General features: G+C 37.8%; 1 protein-coding gene across 9 annotated transcripts in view; it reads right to left on the reverse strand.

The window, feature by feature from the left end:
- PHF20L1 (PHD finger protein 20 like 1) overlaps window positions 1-27,827 on the reverse strand; it is a 90,411-nt gene that overhangs the window by 54,487 nt on the left and 8,097 nt on the right. For 4 of the 9 annotated variants that reach the window (XM_049853594.1, XM_049853599.1, XM_049853593.1 and 1 more), the window contains exons 3-8: window positions 13,192-13,363; window positions 12,955-13,039; window positions 8,751-8,839; window positions 8,438-8,527; window positions 3,469-3,676; window positions 2,766-2,894 (exon numbers count right to left, since the gene is read on the reverse strand). In XM_049853594.1, coding sequence (XP_049709551.1) covers window positions 2,766-2,894; window positions 3,469-3,676; window positions 8,438-8,527; window positions 8,751-8,839; window positions 12,955-13,039; window positions 13,192-13,363 — 773 coding nt within the window. The remainder of the gene's footprint in view (window positions 1-2,765; window positions 2,895-3,468; window positions 3,677-8,437; window positions 8,528-8,750; window positions 8,840-12,954; window positions 13,040-13,191; window positions 13,364-27,827) is intronic. The other 5 variants (XM_049853597.1, XM_049853595.1, XM_049853598.1 and 2 more) reach the window with 5 other exon arrangements.

Consider the following 27,827-nt stretch of genomic DNA (forward strand, 5'->3'; position numbering starts at 1 on the left):
GGCAAAGGTGAGCAAAGAAAGAGCAAAATAGTTATATTCTTGGTACACTTTTCACCGAGGGATTTCAAAACACAATACTGTCTCTAAAAAATAATAATATTCCTGATATCAACAATAACATGCTACAGGTCAATTTAAACCTCAGGGGTTTTTTTGTTGTTGTTGTTTTTTTTTTAATGATTTTATAATTCGTTACGCGGCACAAACATATCTAAGCCAGCTGACCTTCCAGGAACTCCCAGGCAGGTGAGACTGCTGATGTTTCTTCTTTTACTCCCTTCACAACCTGTGTTCTAAAATCTACTTAAATTCAGTTTGCTCACAACTTTTCCCCAAAGTATGGCCTCCTGATGTTCTGTGTAAAGTGATTATTATAAATCAGTATGCACAAAAGCATATAACTATCAATGAGGTACATTATGTAATAAAAAATAAGACCCTGAAAAAAACCTATATATATATACTGCAAATACATTTTCCATGTCTACCTATTAGGAAAATTTGAAAAGAGCCATCCTGACACTATACTCTATAAAAAAAATCAGTTTCAGAGTCTCTCTGGGGGTGTGTATGTGGGGACAGGGACAGAAAGAGAGTGCATAAATACATGAATTAGACTTATCAAGTGGATGGTTCACTTACTGCCAACTAGGAATTTAAAATTTAAAAGAAATAGAAAATGCAGTAGGAGGAGACACATCAGAGCCGGCTGGGAAGCCACCAAGACCCCAGCCCTAGTCCTCTCAGTTGTAAAGGGAGAAAAAGACAGGTGTAGCTGAGTCTGAGAAATTTAAAAAACACCATAAGTTCATAATAAAATCATTATTTTATATTAGCTACCATTTTTTTTATGGATCACAAATGAAATGTACAGAGGCAAGTCTGAGTTTCAACCACTGAAAACAATCTTGCAGTATCTATTGTCCTTTACATCATACAGGTGTAACATGAAGTCAGAAACAGAAGCAGAAATATGAACTATTTTAAAAGATTACCATACACTTAAAACTTCTGAGTAAATAAAGGAAAAAAGATGGTACTGGTTTGACATTTGTAAAATCCTAGGCTTCTCTGCCATTGTCCAACGATCACTTGTTCGTCTCAGATTCCCAAGAGAAAATGAAGAGTGAGTCCCTCCACAGAAGTCGGCAGTATTACTAGGCACCTAGTATTATAACTTTTCTGAGGCACATGGTAAAATGGTTTTTTATCCCACTACTTCTTTTCAAGGCCACACAGAAATAATACATCATTTTGGACTCAGTTGTTTCCTTCTTTAAACGGTAAGCTTGAGCTTCCCGGTCAGGCATGCGTAAGAGTATACTGACTGCAGGCGAAATGAGGTTATCGGGAGTGAAGGGAACAGCCAGGATGCTGGCAAGCCGGCAGCTGTGCTGCACCAGTGTCATCGCCCTCTTCTCTGACGGCTGCTCGTCCACTGTGCCGCTCCAGTCTTTGGAACACAGGAGTCAGAGGCGCTGTACTCCACTTCTGCCACAGCTGGCAGCGTGGAGCACTGGGTCCCACATTCTAAGGCAAAGCCGAAGCCTCAAATTGCTGTTGTAACAATTACTTCGATAACATTTTGATTTCTTTAAAGCAAATAGCTTCTAAGAACAGGGTGGAAAGAGTAAGTCAGTCTGAAATATTTCCTGTCCTGCGGCCAAATATGTCCTTTACCAGGGAAAGGTATGAGAAGAATATAAACTAATGGAAAGTGAATACATATTCTCAGCTGTTGAAGCCAACTATAACCACTTGGAACAACTCTAGAGTAACAGTGGCTCTAGTAAACCCTCAGCTTCGGAGTCATCTGGCAGTGGGCTTCCAATTGTAAGAAAATTGCCAAAAGGTTTACATTTATTCCTGGGTCTGACAATGAAACCGAACTATGGAAATAAACGTCAACAAAGGTTTGTAGAGCATTATTAGGCCAAAAATGCTACAAACCACTTGCCCCTAGTATAAGAACATATGACTGCACAAGTATTATAACTACCCTACTAACATATACTCAGAAAAATAAAATATGTTCACAGTTTCTTTTAAAGACTAGAAATCACTCAACTGAATAGGCCTTGTAAGTCACTGGGCCTAATGTGACCAGCCCCATTCTAATACTTAAATTCCATCTTCTCTGAACATTCACCAGACTAGGCTTTTCGTTGTTTTCCATCATCCTAACACTGCTACTTCCTAAATTACATGAAAACATAGAGAAATAAGCCCCAATATTAGAGACTAACTGAAGGTACGGGCAGAAATGAAAAACTCAGAAGGGTTCTTCTTTCATCAGGAATCAGCAGATTCGGGAACTGAATTTAATTCAGATATCCATCTCTCTAACCACGCATGGTACCATCTTTGAGAGTGGTCGAGAGTAAGAATGTTTGCGTAAAAATATATAAAACCTCAGGAATTATGTCACCTTAGCTTGACAAAAGTAGATTAATTCCACTCTTAATAGAAACTACTCCTACCATCAATGTGATTAAAACACTATGGGGTTTTCTAACACTTGATCTCTCATCAATCCCCACAACATCCCTGAGGTAGGTAGGAGGTATGTGGTATTTTCCACTTTTTACAACACAAGAAAACTGACAGAGCTGAAAGGAGGTGACCTGAAAGAACCATAAATTAAATGCCTTTCTGGATAACCAGCTCATTACCCCAAACCAAAAAATGCATTTTACTTTATTAAAAGTAAGCTACTCTAAAATTAAACCCTCCATTCCCCCAAAAAAGGAATCATTGTAGTTTACCAGTGATCTTGTTAAGTCGAGCTCTCTTGGCCTGAAATGAGTTGCCTTGGTTGTTTTTCCTCTTGTTTGATAACGTGTTCTCTGGCTGTGGAAAGCCCAGCTTTGGAACGTGCTCTACATGAAGTCCTACTTTTAACAGAATAATATATGAGTTTATCCAGAATCCAAAATTAAGACACATAAACATTTTTAAAGTAGAAAAATAGCACAAATGCTTTGAATATTATTTTTTAATCTAGTGCTTGACACTAAAGTGTGAAAAAGACAAATCTACTATCCAGGTTGATAAATGAGAAACAAAAGGTTACTTAAAAAGATATTCTTCAGGAAAGAAATGCAGGAAGATAATGAATTACTGCTTTTTCCATATTATGCACTGAAATACACACAGAGGCGTTTAAAAAATAAAAAAAAAAAACACAAAGCAATAAACAAAAACCTATTTCTGAGAAGTTACCAACCAAAATCTCAATGTTTCTATTCAAGAATATTGAGGGCGTTCAATTTAAGTGCCCAGGTTAGACCATCAATCGTCAGATCTACCTGTAAGATGCTAAAAAAATTAACCATCACAGTGCGCTAGAGGTGAAATCCTAATAATTTAATTATGTGTACAAAATTACAAGTAACCAAGGGGATCGATTCATTCACTACTCGAGTTTACCACTGTCGTAGGGAAGGAACATAAGCGAGTATTTTATACCAAATGTTTCACTCGATGTGGGCAGATCTTCCTTCTTCTCAATCTCTGGTGTGGCTGAAGAAGTCGAAGTATCTTCCTTCTTCGAAGGTACTTTAAACCATTTTCTCTCATCTTTATCTTTATTGCTGTTAGCGCTGGTTCGAGGTTTACTCCCTGTTTTATTCTTGGCTGCAGCTGCAGCAGCTGCTTTGACTAAAGCTATCCAATCCTCCAAAGGAAAAACACAAAACATGTGAAGTATTAAAAATTAATCAGGATGTAATTACACTAATGAATAAAAACATGACGTTTTCAAAGCAATTTTCACACACGCACACAAACATAAAATTAAACTTATTTACAAGATGGATCATCGACGTGGTAGATTATCAAATTTAATAACCTAATGGGTTAATGGGTTGAATAACCTTTCACAAAATAAGAAAATAATCAATAACTAGTAGGCCTTTGATGTATTTTCATACCAATAAAATATAACAGAGAAGAAACCTATCACAAATATGGAACACTACACGACATTCTGCCAGAGACCTTTAGGGTTTAAATGAATTGTGTTTCTTTTCCATAATACAACCAACAGTAGAATAAGAGAAAAATAATTATACTGTAATTCTACAAAGACTAAAAAGAATATATATCCAACGAGTGAATGGTTATCCCTTATTAGGAAGAATGTACCACTTAATACAGAGTCAATTTTAGGCAGACATGGTATGATTTTATTATTTTCTGAAGCTTTTAAAGTTTAGATGCCAATTTATCACAACAGTCTAATATCACTGATAAAAAAAAAAAAAAAAGCTACCCGACTTGGACAAGGTCAAGTATACACTGTCAGTTGCCAGATTAGTTTCTGGGTCTATGCTAGTTACCATTCTTCTAACATGCTAATACCTATTTCTCCTGCGTTAATTTTTTTGTTTGTTGGTAAATAATTTTCACAGCTTTATTTTTAACTAAAAATGCTGACTGTAAGTATTATGGAAAGGTATAAAGAAGAAGTAATAGCATTTTTAATTTTTTAAAACAAATATCTATACTATCTCTATAGAGTTAATTTTCCACTGAGGCCATTAAACTCTGTACAACAGAGCACCAATTCCGATTCAGCCAAAATGTGTAACGCCTAGTCCAAGCAACTAAAAATAACTTCACATCAAATCCATTTAATTCATGGGTCACATTAACAAACACAGGCCATTAAGCAATAGACGTTGATGGCTATTCGGTCTTGAAAATACATGGTAAAAACAATAAGCCACTAAAACAAACAAAATCAATGTGTCTCTCCCCCATGACTGAAAGGAACTGAAAACATGATGTGATTGTACTTGACACATTCATTCATCAATTTCCTACTAAATACCCTGCTACATACGCCAGGAACCATGTTAAGCATTCATCAGGTAACAGCTGATAAAAAACTGGTTCTACTACTAAGGAATTCACAGGCAAGTAAATCAACTCTAAGACAATGTAACAGAAAATGTACTAGAGGAAGGAGCAAAATATTATCAGGGAGCAGAAAACAAACAACTAATTCTGACTGAGAATTAGAATTAAAATTTCTGAGGAGAAGGGCCAGTGAAAGGCTTTAGAGAAATGGTGACAGGTGAGTAGAACCCTGAAGGATAAAGAGAAACTTGCTAGAGGAAAGGACAGAAGAAAAGGAGAAAATGGGCACTCCAAGCAAAAGGGAAAAGTTAAACAAAGGCACTGATGTCAGTGTTTACAAGAATGGAAAGACTGGTTGGTCTAAGGCTCAGGAAACAATGGAGGTAGTTAAAAGCATTATAGCTAAATTGAGACTTAAGATGAACATTTGTTAAGGAAAGAAAGCACAACAATGAAAAACACTGAGAGCAATCAACAGCTAGAAAGAGAAAAAAGAGCAAATACAAGCAGAGGAGCAAACTAAAGTGTTAATACAGCAGAGATCACATGTCTGGAGTCTTATTAAACAGCAGAGCATTTAATTCTGGCCCCGTATTGTGGGAAAAAAATTTTTAAGAGAAATGCTGAAAAAGTATTGGGGATAATTTCCATTCCCAGTTGTTTTCTGCCTCAATTAAGAGAAAACTGGAAGAGAGTTATACTGTATCTTTTAGAATGTAAATTAGATATTAAAAAATGCTTTTTGATCAAATCACTTATTAATCATGGGAATCACTACAACGATGTGATTCAAGAATTCTCCCATTATTCTGCCGCTGTATTTTTAACTAGAAAAGGTTCATCGCCAAATCTAACCGAACTGTGACCCTTCCATGAATGACAGCTAGTAATGACATATTTCAAACTTCCTTGTAGATAACAAAGTAGTGCACTAAAAAGAGCCCTGCATTTGAAATCAGAAGATCTGGGCTCAAGGAATCAATCTGCACACAATGGCTGAAAACTTCTAAGTCAGTCACTCAATTCTCTCAATTATGAATTCTTCCACTGTGCAACAGAAATATCAGCCATACCAATGTCAAATGATTTGCTATGAGAAGAGAATCCCATGCAACAATGTACACAAAAAATGTCTTGTAAATGTAAAGAACCTTATAAGCTAATCTTTAACACTAGTGAGTTAGAACATAAACTATATACACCTGCTCCTCACTTATAGACGTGGTCAGGTTCCAAAGACCAGGTCAATATATGAAAATCAGCATTATGCAAAAATGGAGGATGACCACATCAGATCACAAAATAGAGGATGACTGCATCAATACATAACTGCCAAATTATATCATTACAAACCACTGAGAAACATGGCCCAGGCAAGCTGACACATAACATTAACCATCACAGCCAGCATTACTTTCCCCTCACACCTCAGTGTTCATTACTGCCAGACATACACTTTTAACGCGCACAATAGTCACCAGGTTACTTACTATTGTCGTAAATGTGAAATGTCGGATAACAAGACAGTCAATTAAGTGAGAAGAGGGTGTATCATCAGCACACCCTCAGGTGGAAAAAAAAAAGCATAAGAGAAAAAACAAGTACTTCCTCTGCTACATACCCTCAACTTAAAAATATAATGGCTCGACCACTCACCCTGTAATTACTGCTGCTATGCTTTTATTAGGTGGAATATCTCATTACAGGGAGGAATCCACCCTCATCCTTTGGTATCAGTTTCACAGCTATTTATGTATCCACTGCTACCACTCCACTCAAAATGATTTAAAGGACGAAAGAAGGGAAAGAAGGGAGGGAGAGAGGAGATCCTATTTTGGGCAGCCGACACGTCTACCAGACCTTTTTTCCTAGTGAGAAAAATCTATGGATAGACTGTAGAGGGGCCACAGGCACTTCATCCACTACAGTGTGAAGAGCTCGGTAAGGCGCTCAGGGCGACGTATGAACGCCAGGTGAGGGCCACCGGAATGAACCAACGGGTGCCAAGTCAGAGACAGGCTTTCATTGAGGTTCAAGTACATTAACTACTTTGGAAGTTCACATATATAAAATTGTTACTCCTGTCATATTCCTTGCAGGTGCTGTAAAAGTTTAGGGACGAGCATTTCCGCAGTGCATTTGTTTGATGCGTTATTTTTTGCTAGTTAATAAAAGAAATTTCACTTTTATCCTTATAAAGGAATTCTTATCAGAGCTCAGAGTCTAGAAGGTAATCTACAAAATTGGAATTCTGTTAGCAGTGTCCAAACTACCTGATTTTAGTGTATTTTCTAGATGAAAACAAGTCAAAGACTTGTTAGGAAGAAAAATATATATATATATTTACCAAATGAGACTATTTTATTTACAAAAAAACTATAAATATTCTAATGTGCCTACAATTAAAAATATTTTTGAAGAAAAAATAAAAAATTATTGGAAATATACTAGTACTCCAAGTTTTTTCAGTAGTTTTGTATTTTGGCATCGATTTTAATGTTAACATACATCATGATGGAATAAAATACTAAACATGAACATGCAATACATCCAATAAAAATAAACCCCCAAATTAATTTTTACAACCTTTAATTTTACCACAAATCAAACTGGTTCAATGTCCTGCTTTAGAAAAGGAAAGCTTTAAGGCAAATATTAGTGCCATCGCAAGGATATCTGAATATTCAGAGTAACAAAACAATAGTTTTAAAACAAAAAACAACAGAGAATTCTGTGAACAGGTAACTATTACGTTCCCAATGCTTTTATCTCTCTCTCAATGCAGTAACCAAGAAATCACACCATTGAATGCTTAAAATAACATTTTATTTATACATGCAAGTATGAAGACACAAAGTGATTTCCTAATCAAGAGCATTTTCATCTTAAAATCCATTTCCATATTAGGAGAGAAAACCTTGCTATCCGATTATTCCATAATTAATTAAATTTTTGAAAACCAGATTATTTACAGTGATAACTTCTCAGTAATAGCTGTGGTGGTGTACATTTTTGGGCTGTTAAATGTCTGCACTTCACTGAAGTTGACAGGCGATTTCAGTACATTTCAGGATGACAATTATTTCCCACCACACTGTATGAAACAAATATGTAGCATATTTCTGTATTAGACATTTGTATAGATTACTTTCGAATTCTTAAAATTAATTGTAGGTCCAGGTGCTGAAAATCCCAAATAACAGCAGAATATGAAAGAAAACATTTTCAACTTCTAATGGCACCTTTTCTTGCCAGGATATTTCAGGAAACATATTCAACAAATGGAATCGTGGTTCTAGCTCCATCCCAGATTCTCCTGCAAATGCTTACCGTTCATTCTTGCTCTGAGCAGTGACAAGGCATGTAATACACTGCTTACGTCATGTGACTTGGAGAGCCCTACCTGAACAGCCTACAGAGTGTCAGGTAAGCGCCTTTTACAAGAAGATTAACAACTGATTTGTAGAAGGAAAGAAGAAGATAAGAAAATATAAAATTTGATATTAAAAATTAACTTTCTATATGATGCTACATACCAGGAAAAACAAAACGAAGTTAAAAAAAAGGCACTTACCTCACTTCCCATAGACTGGTTACACGATCCAGCTGGGTCGATAGGACAACACCAGCTTAGTGGATGCTGGGATTTCACCTGGAACAGAAACTAGCGACCTATAACTTTAGCAGGTCTAAAACCGAAGAGGCAAAAATCATGTGTATAATTTACTTTACATTCTAAGCTTCTTTTTCTTGCTGCTATTTGGGGCTATCAGCACATAACCCTACAATTAGTTTACTTTTTATTAATAAAAAAAAAAAAAGATTTTGATCAGTCATCATTCAAGAAGACACCCCTCTGGGTAGCTAGGAATGCTGAACACTCTTACCTGCCCCTTAGCATCCTCGGGCATGGCTTTAATGTGCATTCTTTTTAAACAACGAATTACTCCATCATAAAACTGAACTGTGAATGTTCCTGAAATAGGAGCAGGTCAGAACCATTAGAAAATAGAATTCAACCTTACAGCAAGACTTGAAATCTGACAGGTGTGCCCTGACAGAAATAAGCGCTCTGTGATTGCTGTAATTACAAACATGTATCTATTTCAAGGCCACCATCAAGTTTATTATGCTTTCTCTGTTCCCCTAAAACCAATTCTAAACTCTTATTTCCTTTAAAATGTTCACAAAATAAGCCTTAATAGTTACATGAAATTCTAATTATTATTGAGAGAATTTAAAATTTACTTTGTAATAATTTAAAAATACGTATAGACTGAGAATACATATGTCCCCTCCAAAAAATCATTACTTTCAAAAATGTTTATTTTCAGAGGAATTATCATTTGCTCTCTCTGAAAATAGTTTATAGAGAGGAATACCTAATGTATGAAAGGATCATTTTCCCCAGAAATTATTGCTTTGCCAATAATAATGAACTGGCAAATAAAAATTGTAGATTCATAGACTTTTAAGTTAGAAAATACTCTCCAAACCACCTAGATAAAAGTCTGCATTAGCTCTCATAAAAAGACCAGACTTAATGGCCTGACTGAGACTGGAAGGACCCCGGAGGTCATGGTTCCCAGACCTTCTGTTGGCCCAAACAGGAAACATTTCCAAAGCCAACTCTTCAGACAGGGATTGGACCGGACTATAAGACAGAAAATGATACTGGTGAGGACTGAGTGTGTCGGCTCAAGTAGACACAAGAGACTATGTGAGCAGCTCCTGTCTCGAAGGGAGCTGAGAAGGCAGAGGTGGACAAAAACTGGCTGAATGGACTGAGGAATACAGGCTAGAGAGGAGGAGTGTGCTGTCTCATTAGGGGGCGAGCAACTAGGAGTATACAGCAAGGTATATATAAATTTTTGTATGAGAGACTGACTTGATTTGTAAACTTTTCACTTAAAGCATAATAAAAACAAACAAAAAAAAGTTTGCATTTGCAGATAAGAACACGGAACTCCAGTAAGGTGGAATGCTGCCTCCAGTGACATTCAGCTAGCAGGAACATACCCATAGCTAACAGCGGGTCCCCCTTCGGCTATTCATGTCTTTCTTACTAGGCCAGTTTGCCTTCCATGGCTTAAGATTCTGTCTGCCAGCATCTAATGAAGCAGTCACTTTCTGTTGCGGACTGCAGGCTCTGAAGTCAACATAAGCCAGTACTACTAGAAAATATATCCATCATGTAGATTTTATACTTACTGAAATGCAAACATTTTTCTATCATTTCCTGTACAAATGAGGGCAGCGTGTCATTTTAAGTAACCAAAGACTTGGCCTTTACAAAAGATGTATAAACACTATATGTGATCACTGTTGCTAATGGCTGTGAAGGTGGTGCCAAAGCCAACGACATAGATGTGCAAATATTTCTCTTTTTTTGTAATCTGAAAAACGGCAATTGATTTCCTATCTTCCCATAATTACTGTAATACACAATATCACAGATATAAAAATCTAAACTCAAGTTATGAAACATGAACTTATCAGCTGAATAGCATGGATGTAAAAACATCATATAAAAATTTTGAGAACGTCAAACCACACGTACACCTTTTACCACCTTCACTGCTGCTTCTGTCCTCCTACTTCTTCAATACAGCACTTCAGGACAGGCTCCTCACTGGCCACCTGGGCAACCACGTTCACCCCTTCCTCCCCACCTCTGCTCCCCTACTTCCTTTGCCCTGATGCATTTCTCCTTTCTTTACATCCACCAAACTCTAACTCACACGTCACAGGCCAGCTCTTCAAATCCCACCCCCAACATGAAAATGTCACTCCAGTTCACATTTCTCTTCATTTCTGTACATTCTATTCCAAAAAGAAGAAAAAAAAAAAAAAAAAAAAACCCCGTCACTGCTGAGTCAATTCCGACTCCTAGCGACCCTATAGGACAGAGTAGAACTGCCCCACAGGGTTTCCAAGGAGTGCCTGGTGGATTTGAACCGCCAACCTTTTGGTTAGCAGCTGAGCTCTTAACCACTGCACCACCGGAGCACCATACACTCTCTTGCAGATACTTAAATGTTTACATGTATTTTGTTGTGTTTTGCTTTTGCACTGAACAGGCTCCCTGAGGACTCCCTTTGCCTTTCTGGGGGTAGGGGAGTCATGCTCATCCACCAAGTGGGGTGTATAAAAATCATATAATGAATGTTCCTTCTATTGGAGATTAAAAATATATACATATATATGAATATCTGTCAATATTTCCCTATTGAAAAAGAAAAAAAAAAATTTTTTTTTTCTTTTCAATTGAAAGGGCTCCCTCAAAATACTCCTGAAATGGCAGCTGTCACAATCAGTGTCACCACTCCTCTGCTGACGTATGCTTCGTTTTCTTAATCTGTTTTTGGTGGCTTACCCAGCAGAACTGACTCAGTCCTTCTTTCCTTTGTCTTCTCTTCCTTCCACAAATGGTTACTGAGGGCCCACCCTGTGCTAGGCTCTGGGCTCCACACTGGGGAGCCTATGCGAGTAAGAATGTAAGCTCTGTGCCCACCTCACCAGAAGGGAAAGACACAGGCTGCACCACCAAAGTAGAGTAACCTGCACATCTAACGCCTGAGCTGGCCCTCAACCCTTCCCGTAGTAGGGTGACTAGCAGCAGCAATAAAATCATGGTCGTATTCGTTATTTTAATTCATTAAGACAGTAAACTGGATTAAGTCCTCTGTCAAGTTATATCATGATTTCTAGGTGGACTATGATCATTTACTTGTTCACACCTTACACTCCCGACTACATCCCATTTTAAATGTTTTCCTCTTCTAGCTTTTCTTACCTATTTTCTCTCAAGTTTGGTTTTCATTTAAATCCCTCCCACAGTTCCCATCACTTCGGGGTAAAATTCAAATTCTTTGGCAAGAGGATAAGACACTGCATACATCAGTCCTACTCTTTTCCCTCTGTTTTAACCCTTCTGAGGAGTCCGTCAGCAGAATCACACCAAAGGACTTGCAGTTCTTTAAAAACGGCATGCCTCTCACTTCCATTCTTTTTCACACATCACTTTTGCAGAAAAGCTTTCAGATCCTTCTTTCTCCAGTTAACTCATTCGTATGTCAAGACTCAGCTTCAGGGAAGTGTCCCCTTACTTAGATTAAACGCTGTTCTTGCCAAGAAACTTCACTCAGTGTATGTTTAGTAAAGAGAATAAATGTGTGGTTAAGTTTCAGAAATAACTATAATAGAAATCTAACGTATTACCTACTTGAAAAATATATTTGCAAGTATTTCATAATTGTTTTGGATGAGATTTTAAAGGAAAAATTTAAAAAGAAAATATTTAAACATATCCCCATTAACAGTAATATACATATTAACTCTCAAATTAGTCTACAAGTTGTGTGTTTTAAATTCATTCTCTGCCCAACAGATTTATCAGTTTTATGTCACACCTGAGTTCTGCTTCATTTTTGACATTTCTCATCATTTCGGCAACTTTTGCTCAGTACATAATATCCTAACAACTGTCCACAAAAGGGTATTAGGAAAATGAACTCCTAATTATCTATAGACTTTAAGAAAGAAGGAGAGAGAGGAGAGAAGTAATAAAGGAAATCCTCAAACTGAGGAATACTGTACTGTATTTCACTCGTCAGTTGAACTGATTTGAATTTCCCTGTATCATTAACCCTTTTGAGGAAATCCTCAAACTGAGGAATACTGTACTGTATTTCACTCATCAGTTGAACTGATTTGAATTTCCCTGTATCGTTAACCCTTTTGCCCACTCTGAATGAGAGGCTAATAAAAATAAGTTAGCGAACAAACTGAAAACACAGAAGTAGAAATAAAAGCCTGTCAACTGAAAGCTGAAAAACTATAACCAACTATTTACCACTATTAATTTAAGCCGTTTATTTAGGCAGTAAATCATGGGCCAACTTATTCTACACAACATACTAACAAATTAAATCCTCCCAAAAAGGATGCTAGCGGAAAACATATTAAGTGAAATTTAAAACAAAGTAAAAAGCTACACAGAACAGTTACATTTATCAATTAAAACTTAAAATATGGTTAAATTTTACAATGAATTCCCATTTTAAGTCTCAGATCATTTCAAATACATACCTTCTTTGTTAATTGCTTCAATCTTGGCAGGGTAATAGCGACAGTCTGTCCAACGAGCCAGAACTTCCTCTCCGGCTTTAAAATCCTATTTTAAACAACTTTTAAGATCAATACCATATATAAAACAAATAAGCATTTCCTTAACAAAAACTGGCTTTTCTAAATTTAAAAGAATTCCTTTTAAAATGTCATTACATTTCTAGCAAAAATAACAAATGGAAGAAGATTGCTACTTACAAAGAAATCTTCCTCATCTTTTAGCCCTTCTTTTCTCAGTGCTGGTCTCTCAAGGGGTCGCAATCTATTGCTGTCCCAGTAAATCCACTCATCGTAACGATGACTCCAGCGCTCAAAATGCACCAACATCTTTCCCTCCTCATAGTCTATTTTCTCAATTCGTGATGGATACCTCAAAAACAAAAAGGAGATTCACATCAAGAGAGAAATCTTGTATTTGTTTAATCAGTATTAAATAGGAGAACGTAACTAAAATATCACTTACCATTAAAACTGTGAACAAAATAAAATGGGTCCACATTTTTAAAATATCAAACCAATAACATTTGCTTTTTTTTTTTTTTTTTTTAATGATTGTTCTCAAGGTCTGATGAAATAAACACTTTGATATACTCCCAGTGGAAATGTAAATTGCTACACTGTTTTGGGAAGTAGTTTGGCAACCCTGTGTCAAGGGCCTTAAACATGCTGCTCCTTTGTACTTGGTAATTCCAGTTCTGGAACTATATACACAAAGATGGTCACAAAGCGTTGTTTAAGAACCATCTAAAAATATGGTTGGAAAAACTGAAGACGCCCTACCCACACAGCTATAAAATAATGGTGCATCCACTGAATGGAATATTCTATAGCTTTAAAATGTGGGCTTTACAAAGAATTTATAATGCAAGAAAACGTAAAATAGCAGCCCTACGGTCACTGGCAGTATAACTACGGGAAATAGATTATGTCTAGGGAAAATATGTCAACATGCACATTCGCCTCTATATGGCATTAATGCACTTTTTAAGAAATATCTTCCAATACTTTTTATAACGAACACCAATGATGACAGGGAAGGCTCAGTTAAACTTTAAATTTAAAATGATAAAAATAATATTACATTGTTCAGTCTTCAAGTGTGATGGTTCTCCTGAGATTAATTCCAAAATAGAAATAGGTTAACTGAAAACTTCTAACACGGAACACTGCCTATTCATTTCTAGTGTACTATGTTAAAATGGGAGCCCTGACAGCACAGTGGTTAAGCAGTTGGCTGCTCACCAAAAGTTTAGCAGTTGGAATCTACCAGCCACTCTTTGGAAACCCTATATGGCAGTTGTACTCTGTCCTACAGGGTCACTGTGAATTGGAATCGACTCAAGGGCAGTGGGTTTTTTGGTATTAAAATGTTTAAGGATGACTCAAATTTAAAAAACAAAAGCAGGGTTAAACCACATTAAGAATTCAATACCAGCATACAGTAGATGAGTCAGCCACAATAGTTAATCTCATATTTTTGCTACTTTTTGGTAAATCTGGACACTTTCTTTCCCCTGTGGAAAAGTAGCTTTTAAAAACTACTAACTTTGAAATTTAAGAATTGTTGCTACCTGCTTTATAGATTAATCATGCCATGCAAGTCTTTTTTATACATCTCCAGGCCCTGAATCGTTTCCTGATATAGCTCCTTTAACATCTGACAGTCAACCCCACACTGCGCCAATGATACTGAAGTACTTGTAATTTCATCACACACACCATGCTCTGGCAAACATTTGTGCTTTTGCACATTTTATTCACTCTGCCTGGCCCTAAACTGCCCTTGCTTTGTATACTCACCATCACAGACTATGTTTACCATGTACTCTTCTGTGCGAAGACTTCCCTGACTCCCCTTCCCTGCTGCTCTCACAACACTTAACACGTGACAAACCTTTCTGTACAAGTTCCTGAACCGTGTGCGGTCGGACATTTATATTCCCTGAGATGTTAATACGAGTGGCCCAAAAAAGGATCCTGTCTGTGGTCAAATAGTAGATTAAAAAAAGAGTTAAACTGCTTTCTTCCATTGTAGGACCTCTCAGCACCTTCGGCAAGGGCGAAAGAAAGCATACAGTACTACTGAACTTAAACTATGGAACTCTTTTCAGTATGGAATATTTACTAACACTTTTCTAGAGAACAGAGTTCTAAGGCACAGGAAGTTAGAAATGCTACTTCGGTGCGAGTTTCTGGGGACCCTCAAGCCATGCTCATCTTTGCGCCCCAACACCTAGCGCAGTGTCTGCCACACCAGGCACCTGGAGAATGCTCAGCATGAACTAGAACTGATGTTTCAGAAAGATCGTCTGCACGTTCCTTCAGAACTGAGAAGGCTGCCAGCCCATTTCTAACCTTCAGTTAGCGCTGACGCTTTTTGGCAGGTGGGCGTGGACGGAGGGAACATTTGTTTAAAAAAATGAATAAAAAACGAGAAAACCTAGCAGATTAATATACCTCCTGAGGGGGACATGCCTACCTCACCCACTCAGAGTCAATACTATAAAACTTGTCTTTTGCAGTGTTGTTTGGCTTTGTTGGGTTTTGCAGTTCTGGTTTTTAAAACATAAAAACTGTCAATGGCACTAAGCCTAGGATAAGGGTGCCCTTTTTTTTTAGTTTACCTTTCAGCCCGCATTAGTCACTGAAGTGCTAGAGAACTTGTCTCTCCACTGAAAAGACTGGTAAATTTCTCTCAAAATACAGAGCCTCTGGTTTCACAGGTTTACTTTTATCATCACATCTTTTCATTTCTGACTAAAACGTAAGTTTATTCCGTAGGTTCCTTCAAATTTTAAACGTATATAATGCCACGTATTTCAAACATTTCTCAAAGTAAGGCGAGTCCTGACAGTAACAGTCAAACACATCTTTACTTTCATGATTCAGTGCAAATTGTTTAAATCTGGACTGCATTTTTAAGTAATTTATGGTTTTCCTAAGATGTTTCAAGTTCTGTTGGCTGAGTAGGCGCCTGATGAAAGCACCAGACTAAAAACTGCATTTTGGGGACCCTCTTCAGGATAAGCTACAGTGTGTTATACTTGCTACGTAAATATTTAGAGACTGACATGGAAACTTGGGAAGAAGGCCAAGAATTAAATAAGTAACGCAAATACACAAGTTTATTGCCATTTTAATTTTTACAATGTTTACTAATCAATTACTAAATTTCAAATAAAGGTGTCAGAAATATTACCATTATCAAGAAAGTTAAAATTTCTGTTCAGTCATTCAATACATATTTAAACACCTATGAACAGTACTTGCTAGGCACTGTTGGTAGATAAAGAAGAAACATTAACTCCTACCATCAAGAAGCCAGGAGGTGGGGGGAGAGAGAAGAGTTGGAACAGTTGCTGAATGTCAACTGTGTGTCGAGTCTATATTCTTTATTTATTGAGTGTCAACTGCTCTTACATGCACTGTCTCATTTGATCTTGGCAACCATACAAGGTATAGCTAACACAGTCCCCATTTAACAGATGAAGACCTGCTCTAGAATACACACAGCTCAGCCAGAGTTCCACTAGGAGACACCTAAGTGATTATATCATACAAGGTAAAACTGGTAAGTACATACAGAAATTTTACCCAAGATGCTTTCGTAATTCAGAGAAAAAACTGGGGAGTTCATTGAAGGCTCGCAGCGGCCATGATCTATGATGAACTTGGTGAGGGACTTGAGAATTTAGACTCAATGAACGTGGTGCCAAAACAGGAAAAGCGTACACAGACGGCATCAATTATATATTCAATCAGTGTTCATTCAGTCCACTATGTGACTCAGCTACACAGTGAGGACCCAGAGACTATTAAGGATATGGTGTTTGTCCTCAAGGACCTGGAGATAAGACACTGGAGGGCACTGAAAGGGAAGAGAGTAACATTTCCTTCGGCAGGGTAAGTACTAAGGTGAGTAAAGAACAGTGGGAAACTGGATTGTACTGGTTAGCTGAATCCAAACCTGAAGGGCCTTGAAATAGAAACTAGTGAAATGAGCGTTTTTATTCTACAGACATTGTGGAGTCACTTAAAGTTTGTACTTTGTTTGTCTATGAGTTACATAGGGAAAAAAATATTGTAACATTAAAATCTTTGCTAAACATGTACAATTCACAAAATCGCCATTTAATATATAGTCTATATTGTGAAATGACTTCCCTGTGGTAGTAGATGGCCCACGGTGATAACGCTTTGATACATGCAGGGAATGAAAAATACCATTGAGTAAGTGTATTTCCCAGTGCCGTTCTACCTTGAACTGCAACATTATTTTGAGGCACTATTTATGTTTTATTATTTGGATATGAGGGAAAGGAAAGTTTTCATATTAAACATGGAAGGGGTAACGTTAATGTTTTTGTTTCATCATTTTTTTTTCAAGGCCGAATCATGGAAAACCGCTAGAGTAAGGAACAGTGATCAGGCTAGATCTTGACACTGATGATTAGGAAAGGGTCTGCGAGACATGAGGCTTGGGTTGCAGGCTGTGAAGTGTCAGAGATAAGACACCAATAAAAACGGCTAGGGGTCAAGAGGAAAACAACTCTCAAGGATTCAACAAAGAGACAGAGAAGACAACCTCACCACGGGCATACTCTGCCATTCCTCAGTGCCAAAATTCCACATGGAGCTCTCTTATCCCTTATCACCTGTTACAGCAAACCACCACGACATCCCCCATTTTCCCTACTGTAATCCCACAGATGGTCCGTGAAACAGAGGAAGACCCTCAACAAGATGGACTGACACAGTGGCTACAACAACGTGCTCAAGCATAGCGATGAATGTGAGGATGGCGCAAGACCAGGCAGTGTTTCGTTCTGTCGTACATGGGGTGGCTATGAGTGGGAACCGACTCGACGTCGCCTAATGACAACAATCCCATATAGATACATATGTATTCTTCAAATGAAATTTACTTATGTAGAAAAGGCTGACTCCAGTGCTCTGGGTCTACCTTCCTCTCATTTGTCTTCTGTCCTTGAATCCTGGAGAACAGAGCCATACATATAATTTACCCTCAGGAAAATTATGAGAAAAACAATCCACCCTAAAAGTGGTTCTTTCTAGCTTATTAATTAGGCTTGGTAGAAATGAACAACATTCAGAAATACTGTTAAGACTTTAAAATTATGCTGGTGAATTTTAACAGAATTTTTATACATACAATTCTAATAGTGTAATCTCTCAGTGGACTTCTTAGGACCCTTTGAAAGGTCAAGGTAAACTATAGCTATAACTACAGAGCACAGTAAGACCATTACTTCTTGGTAAATAAAGATTATTTTTACCTTCTCTAAACTTTAACAGCATTTTATTGCCTTATCTGATATACTGGCATTTTAACAGTATCACTGGTGCCTCCCACTTGTACAAAATTGTTCATAGAAGAGCAGTATCTATGAATTCTGGACTAAACCTGTAACCCCATAGGAAGAAGGCACTGAGTAAAGAGATTAGCTATTTATACCATAGCTGAAAATACTAGATCAGTTCCCTATAGTATCAACTGTGAGTGTTGTCAAAGTACAGACGATACAAGAAACCTACAATGGGAATTACCATTACCAATGAATTCCTGTACTGGCCTGCACCGTTAACTGTTCTGGACAAATCTTCACCCACCCGCTGTATCAGGAGTCCATGAATTCACTGAGGCTGCATACAAAAAGGGAACCCTGGCGGCACAGTAGTTAAGTACAGCTGCTCACCAAGAGGCTGGCAGTTCGAACCCACCAGGCGCTCCCTGGAAACTCTATGGGGCAGTTCTACTCTGTCCTATAGGGTCGCTATGAGTCTGAATCGGCTCAGTGGCAGTGGGTTTTGGTTTTGCATGCAAAGTGCTATGCATTTGGTGTAGCTGTGTATGAGTATTCTTTTGAAGTGGGGTGGGAGTTACAACTTTAACCAGATTTTCGAATGGGTCCCTGATTCAAAAAAGAAAAAAGAGAGATGGGAGGGTGTTAAGAGCCACTGTGGTATACTGAGGGTTTCCCGGAAGGCAAAGATCATCTATTAACACTCAAACTGTAAGTGCTCCACTATCCTTTGAAGGAAGAAGGAAGAGAGTTTAGATATGCAGCTATGCCAGAACTATAATATAATGGGTTAAAAAAAAATTCCCTTTGTATTCATTGTAGTAACAGTAAAGGAATTAAAGAGATCTTGAACTTAGGGAACTTGTTCTGATTTATCATCTAGTTTGACAAATTCAGATTTTTACTGAACAGATAAGGTCAGCCAGAGGAAATGACGAGGCAAATGCCTCGACACACTCTGTCCTGCACTTAAACCAATGGAGGGACAGCAGCTAACTACTCACCAGCGACGTTACAACCCACTCAGTGAGGCCAGACCTGACCAAGCGTCCTGAAGACCGTCAGGAATCCATTAAGAGGCCTGAGTTGAGATTTAACTGCTCATTTGAGTACGTAAGTACTATATCAATTAAAAAGGCAACATCATTTTTTAAAATTGCCCCAATGTTAAATTGTATGTTTTAAATAGTCATTCCATGTTTATATTGAGAAGACAATAAAATTTCTAATTTACGTCAATTTAAAAATTAATAGTTCTTCATTCATTTCACTTAATTCAACAAATATTGAGTCACTAATCCACTGTATGCCAGACACTGCACTAAGAATAAGGCCACAAATACAAGTAAGACATTATTCCAACCAATAAACTCGTGTTCTAGCTGTGGGTAGGGGGAGAAACAGAGAATCAAGCAAGGTAACACAATTCAGTCTAATGTAATAGCCAGGATGTTGCCGTTAGGTGCCACCAAGTCAGTTCCAACTCATCGTGATCCAATATACAACAAAAAGAAACACTGCCTGATCCTGCATCATCCTCACAATCGTTTTATGTGAGCCCACTGTTACAGCCACTGTGTCAATCCATCTCATAAAGGTCTTCCTCTTTTTGCTGACCCTGTATTTTACCAAGCATGATGTCCTTCTCTAGGGACTGACCCCTTCTGATAAAATGTCCAAAGTATGTGAGACGAAGTCTCGCTATCCTTGCTTTTAAGGAGCACTCTGGCTAAATTTCTTCCAAGACAGGTTTCGTTCGTTCTTTTGGCAGTCCATGGTATATTCAATATTCTTTGCCAGCATCATTTAATTCAATGGCGTTAATTCTTCAGTCTTCCTTATTCGTTGCCCAGCTTTCACAGGCGTATGTAGTGGCTGAAAGCTAGCGCAGCAGCAATCAATAGTATAGTAAAAGCATAATAGACAAGAGTACACAGAAAGGAGCCCTGCTGGTGCAATGGTCTAAGCACTTGGCTGCTAACTGAGAGGTCGGTAGTTGGAACCCATCAGCGGCTCTGCAGGAGAAAACACCTGGCGATCTGCTCCAATAAAGATTACAGCCTAGAGAACCCTATGGGGCAGTTCTACTCTGTCCTATGGTGTCACTGAGTCAGAATCAACTCGACGGCACACAACAACACAGAGCATCTAAATAAGAAGTTCCCTTGGATGGACTCAAATTCAATGGCAACGGGTTTAGTTTTTAGTTTTGGACAAGGTAGTTCTTCAAGTTTTAAAGGATAGTAATGGACAAAACACATCTGAAATATGATTTAAATCCATATAATCTAAACATTAACCCATATAATCAATCTTAATCTGTTGCCATCAAGTTAATTCTGACTCACAGGCACTCTATAGGACAGAGTAGAACTGCCCCATAGGGTTTCCAAGGCTGTAAACTTTACAGAAGCAGGCTGCCATATCTTTCTCCTGCAGAGCACCTGGTGGGTTCGAACCACAGACTTTTTGGTTAGTAGAGCAGCACTTAGCAATTCAACACAGTTTTGTGCATAAGAACTTTCTAAAAAACTGTAACATGATACTCATAAAAATGGCTAAAAAGTATTAGAAGAGCTAGAAATAGAGGGGTAAGAATTACCCTACATGCTACTGTCAGAAGTTATTTGCCAAATAATAAAAATTAATGCAGAATGTAACCCAAAGCAAACACAGTATTTCTGTAATCTAGTAACACCTTAAAATTTGTAACTTGCTGGAAGCACTTTATGTTAGGCTTTACAATTTTCAAAAGCATTTTCTTTCCCCCTCACTCTGATTAAGACCGTAAGAGCAAAGTCACCTAATATGACAGTATTTTAAAATCAAGTGCTTTCAGATACCACGTTAATTTAGTTCATACTTTTAAAAAGCACACTAAAAACCAAACCTGTTTGATTAATTAGAACTTGATATTCCAAAATAATAGAATTTCATCATTCAGATGATAAGTTTATATATCTACACCACATCTTCTTCAACACTGAGTTCTGCATGTTTCTTCACATTATGTCTCAGGTCCTCTTTTCAGACCCATCATCCCCATATGTCCAGTCCAAGCTGCCCGTTCAGCCTACTTCCTACTTGTTCAGAACCTTTTCAGCAAAGTACATGAAGAACACTGAGCTATATATTTTCCTTTAGAACCTTATGGTAGCCACCTTTCAAATTAATTTTTCATTTAAGACCACTGGATTTAAATCCCTGTTCCTCTCTACCTCCTTAGCACCTGGAATCTTCTGCCATGCCTGCATTCATTCAAGCTATCAGTTCTAACCAAATTAAAATACCCAAGCTATAGCCTTTATGTTTCAACAAACAGATGCAGTGCTGGAGGTGCTCATTCGTCTATGCCAAGAAATATGGAAGACAGCTTCCTGGCCAACTGACTGGAAGAGATCCGTATTTATGCCTATTCCCAAGAAAGGTGATCCAACCGAATGTGGAAATTATAGAACAATATCATTACTATCACATGCAAGCAAAATTTTGCTGAAGGTCATTCAAAAACGGCTGCAGCCGTGTATCGACAGGGAACTGCCAGAAATTCAGGCCAGTTTCAGAAGAGGACGTGGAACCAGGGATATCATTGCTGACGTCAGATGGATCCTGGCTGAAAGCAGAGAATACCAGAAGGAGGTTTAAAAAAAAAAAAATTTGAAGGATGTTTACCTGTGTTTAATTGACTACGCAAAGGCATTCGACTGTGTGGATCATAACAAACTATGGATAACACTGCGAAGAATGGAAATTCCAGAACACTTAATTGTGCTCATGACAAACCTTTACATAGATCAAGAGGCAGTCATTCAGACAGAACAAGGGGATACTGATTGGTTTAAAGTCAGGAAAGGTGTGTGTCAGGGTTGTATTCTTTCACCATACCTATTCAATCTGTATGCTGAACAAATAATCCCAGAAGCTGGACTACATGAAGAAGAATGGGGCATCAGGACTGGAGGAAGACTCATAAACAATCTGCGTTATGCAGATGACACAACCTTGCTTGCTAAAAGTGAAGAGGCTTGGAAGCACTTACTAATGAAGATCAAAGACCACGGCCTTCAGTATGGATTGCAACTCAACATAAAGAAAACAAAAATCCTCACAACTGGACCAATGAGCAACATCATGATAAACGGAGAAAAGACTGAAGTTGTCAAGGATTTCCTTTTACTTGGATCCACAATCAACAGCCATGGAAGCAGCAGTCAAGAAATCAAAAGACACATTGCATTGGGCAAATCTGCTGCAAAGAACCTCTTCAAAGTGTTGAAGAGCAAAGATGTCACCCTGAAGACTAAGGTGTGCCTGCCCCAAGCCATGGTATTTTCAATCGCCTCATATGCATGTGAAAGCTGGACAATGAATAAGGATGAACGAAAAGAGTTGACGCCTTTAAATTGTCGTGTCGGGAAAGAATACCGAATATACCATGGACTGCCAAAAGAACGAACAAATCTGTCTCGGAAGAAGTGTGGCCAGAATGCTCCTTAGAGGCAAGGATGGCGAGACTGCATCTTACATACTTTGGACATGTAGTCAGGAGGGATCAGTCCCTGGAGAAGGACATCATGCTTGGCAGAGGACAGGGTCAGCGGAAAAGAGGAAGACCCTCAACGAGGTGGATTGACACAGTGGCTACAACAATGAGCTCAAGCATAACAATGATTGTAAGGATAGCGCAGGACCGGGCAGTGTTTCATTCTGTTGTGCATAGGGTCGCCACGAGTCGGAAGCAACTCGACAGCACCTAAAAACAACAACATAGCCTTTATACCTGTTACCTTCTCCCAGTACACAAATCAACTAGACCATGAAGAATTCCTTCCCTATTCTACCAAATAATGTTCTTTCTACCACCGGTATTTTACTCAAAGTTTAGTATCTCCATATACTTTTTTCATGCTACCATGACCAAACTCTTTGTTACTTCATTATGCCAGCTAAATTCCAAACTCCAGTAGGTTGCACTCTACCCAGTTCCCATTTCTTAATATTTAGTACTTAAAAATTACTTTACTACTACAAACTAAAAAAGCCAAACCCATTAGCATTGAGTCAATTCTGACTCATAGCGATCCTTTAGGGCAGAGTAGAACTGCTCCGCAGGATTTCCAAGGCTATAACCTTTATGGAAGCAGATTGCCCCATCTTTCTCCCACAGAGCGGTTGGTGGCTTCGAATCACCAACCTTTTGGTTAGCAGCCGAGTGCTTGGTCACTGAGCCACCAGGTAGTCTTATGTGTATATATACCTATTGATTAAAGGATGTGCACTGACTCCTCTCCCACTAGACTCTGATTCCTTAGAACAATTCATGTTCATATTATTATTATTGGTAACATTTATGAAGAGCTTGGTGGTTAAGGAGTAGAATTCTAGCCTTCCATGAGGAAGACCGGGTTCAATGTCCAGACAATGCACCTCACGCATAGCCACCACTCATCTGTCATGCTGCTACGACGCTGAAGAGGTTTCAGCAGTTTCCAGACTAAGATGGACTAGGAAGAAAGGCCTGGCAAGCTACTTTCAAAAATCAGTCAATGAAAACCATATGGATCACAACGGTCTGTTTCAATGTGCAGGGGGCCACCCTGAGAGCTGGGGCCAATTACAGGGCAGCTAACGACATGCACCAGAAATGATGCTAACCTCTTCATATGCACCGCCTTGCTTAGTCCTCAAAGAACTCTTTCAGTTAGGTATTATTACAGTTCCCAGTTTTTAATGGGAGAACACAGAGGCTCTGAAAGGTTAAGTAACTTGTTCAAGTTAAAACAGGCAGTAAGTGTTAGACCCTTGAACTCAGGTTTTTTGTCCTTAAAGACTGTGCTTCCGATTATGCCTTCTGCATCTTCCAACTCTATCTGACCTTCAGCTCTTGCACACTTACTGCGTGCTTCACATACAGGGGACTCTTACCACAGGGTACTAAAAACAACATGGAAGTCAAATGATCTTATCTGTGTTTTTTCTTGCACATTTAATTTTAGTCTGCTTTTATACAAACAAAATGCCTAAGCTTGGTTTGCATTTGCCTAAAGATTATGGAAAACAGCTTTAATTATATTGTACAAAATAAATATCCCCATAAATTCATAAAAAGATTAAACAAAGCAAAATGTCTCTTTTGTTTTATTATTAAAATTTCTCAAAACAAAAAGTACACTGCATCTCAACTATACCAAACTGTGGAAACAGCACATTGTTAAAATGAAAGAGTCTTAGAAAATAAAGTGACTTAGTTTTTAATCCTAAACCACAATTCATTTGCCATTAATTTTTAATGATAACCAGATTTCATGATCTCCCTAAAGCCTTTCTATGTATTCTTTAAAAAATCAACAAAATTCAATGAACTGCTGAGTATCTTTCATGAGTAAGTTACTATGCTAGGCCTCGTCTGTGCATCAGGAGTCCCTGGGTGGTATGAACATACAGTGCTCAAGGGTAACAGGTTTGGTTTTTTGTTTTGCATATACATCATTTCACTGAAGTAGCTTACACTTCAGCACTCTGCCTAACTAACATAATGCAGTCAAAGCAATAGTAAGAAAACAGACTTCCAAGATACTCACAATATTAAATACATATCCACATTACTTCTTCAATTTTACCACAACAAACGGCCTCCCAAGGTTGTTAATTATAATTACCAAAATAACATAATGCTTGCATATCAATTTCTAGCTTAGTTAGTAAGAAGAAAACTTTTGTGTGCTGACTGATTAATAATCTGTAGGAGGTGGGGGAGTCAACAGTTCTTTAATACTCTAAATATGTAACTAGAACCCTAATGAAGACCAGCAAAACTCTTATGAAGACCAGCAAAACTAAACCACCTTTTGAATCACAGATTAATTTCTTAAAAAGTACTAATATTTAAAACTTGAAATTAAAACAATTATTTTCTCCCTCTATTCAAACTCATTTCAAAACAAAATTAAAGATATTTAAGCAACTACAGATGCCAGTTCTATCTGCTCAGCAAAACTAGAATTGTAAAACATTCTTTTTGGTAGAGTTGACTACCACAACAGAGAAATCACTTCCCAACTAGTGGCTTTAGTAGAATAAGACAAGTGTGAAATCTCACGATACATAAATATCTAGTAATATTCAGCAAGAATATAACAAATAGTGAGTTATGTATGTGATGGCTTGACTTCAACCAAATGTCAGATAAGTTAATAAAGCTGTCTTTTCTCTTGATCGAACCCATACCATTACGTGAACACACACAGCACAATAAGCCTGAGGTTCCTGGATTTACAATATGACAAAATTATGAACGTTAAAGGAAGCTAGGAAATTGTCAGCTTGAAAGTTCAATTCTTAGGTAAGCTCAGGAGGCAAGTTCTCTGGGGTACATGGTCCTGAAATTAACCTGTTTGCAGAAGCTCTCTAATTCCCAGCAACAAGCAACCCAGGAGTGCTGACTGCACACACATGCATACTACCAGAGCAAGGCAGGAGTTGAGATGGCCTGTGAACACCCAGCCCATTGAGTTAGCTGAGGCTCAAAGCTCCAGGCAATCAGGATGTGAGGCAGTGGGATGTACAGGAGACAGCACTAGACTCAGAGCCCAAAGAACTCTTCTAGCTCCGTGAGCTGGAATAAAACAGTAAACATCCCTAAACCTCAGGTCTGTCATTTCTAAAAATTATAAAGATTATACCTGACCTGATAGGCTCTTTTTAAAGTTCAAAAGAGATACAGAACATTTTCTATAAAGCCTCAAATCATTACAGAAATCATAAATCATAATAACCAATCCATGATTAACAATGGGTAACTTATTCTTGGTTATTTTAGCAACTGGGGGTCTAAATTCCAACACCCTCTAGCCAGGCAGGGCTGGAGATGACAGAATGAAGAGGAGCAAGAAGACTGCAGCATGTCAGGGTACATGGAGGTCAGTATATTCCATTGTTAGTTCGCAACTGTCCAATAACAAAAAAAAAAAAAAAGATTTCTGGATCATATGCTACTTTGTAATATACTTACACTTTATTTCTTGCAACTAACATAAACACTAATGCAAATTCAAAAACTAATCTTGGCTATTTCTATTGCTATCTAACTCGAAAACACTGTTAACCCTCAGGGTAGTAATTCTGCATAAACCACACATCACCCCTGCTCCTTGACTGCTCAGGTCTGCCTTATTTATCCTTCTAAAAGTGAGACTAAAGAAGCTGCCATCCCAGAGTAAGTGAGAAGTAGATAAAAGAATTTGAGTTTGGAATTCAAAGGGACCTCAAGGATCATCTAACCTAACACCCTCGCTTAAGGATTAACAAAAACACTTAACCACTACACCACCAGGGTTTCCAACTTTAAGGACATTAAAGCAGAAAAGTAACTCCTCAAAGTCACGCAGTTCATGGTGAAATAGCACTTAGCACCCACGTTTTCTAACTTCCAGGAAAGTTTATATTTTCTGAATAATTTCTTTCTTCTCACCTTTCAAGAGTAACTAGGATAAAAAGATGTTGAGAATCAGAAAAAGCTTTATAAAAAGCTGAATCAACATAATGAAAGGAAGAACGTTACAGCCTGAATGACAGCGTATATTCTGGTGAGACCAGGTGTGTTTTAAAATAAATGTCTACTCTGCCTTTATCTCTAATCTTGCTTTTATAACCTTTTTTGGGGGGGGGGTAGGAGGGTGGGAGCAGGAGAGCTTTCTAATTTTTAGCATCGTTAAAAATGAATTTATGAGACTTTCTTCTGTGAATATTTAAAAAATTAAAGTACTAAAATGTTTATGCACTGATGGAGACCTGACTGAAGGTTCCAAATTTGTGACTGCCGGTATGTAAAGAATGTTCGAAGTTTAAAACACAGGCAAAAAAAAAAACTCATAGATTTCAGCTTGAATTCTCTGCAAAATGGTCTTTAATCTGGAGTCCACAGATAAGTTTTCTACGGACACCCATGAAAACAATTCAATGATTTTGGTGTACAGACGTGATGGTGCATTTTTCTGATATTATGGCTGAAATCAGGTTTTCAGAAGTAGGTTAGTGACTCAAACAAAGGCCCGTTAACCTTCAGGCATATACAGGCTTAGAGAAACCCAACGTACAAAAAGGTAAAATTGTACTCACATTAGCAACACGATCTCTACTTTAGAAATATTCACCTAAGGTTCCTACAAATTCCAAACTGATCGAATACAATTTAAATAGGGTTTCATTTTAAAACTGTGATCTATATACTACTTGTCAGGAGCTCGCTCCTGCCCTGAATATAAAACACACAATTTACCTCTACTAATGTTCCCTCGGAATAGCTCAATCAAATTAGAAAAGAACAACCCTTTTTATTTAAAAACTATGTACTTTGATTTAAACCAGAAGGTATTTCTACTCAGTACGAACTGAATTTTCTCAATTGTCATATCCTATGTTAATTTTGTTTATAAACATCTTAAAAACTCACATTTGTAAATGTTCCACATAGCTCAAAAAACAGCGTTTGACAATTGAAAATTCAGACTG

Source organism: Elephas maximus, chromosome 15 (genome assembly GCF_024166365.1).
Source record: "Elephas maximus indicus isolate mEleMax1 chromosome 15, mEleMax1 primary haplotype, whole genome shotgun sequence".
Taxonomy (NCBI): Eukaryota; Metazoa; Chordata; class Mammalia; order Proboscidea; family Elephantidae; genus Elephas; species Elephas maximus.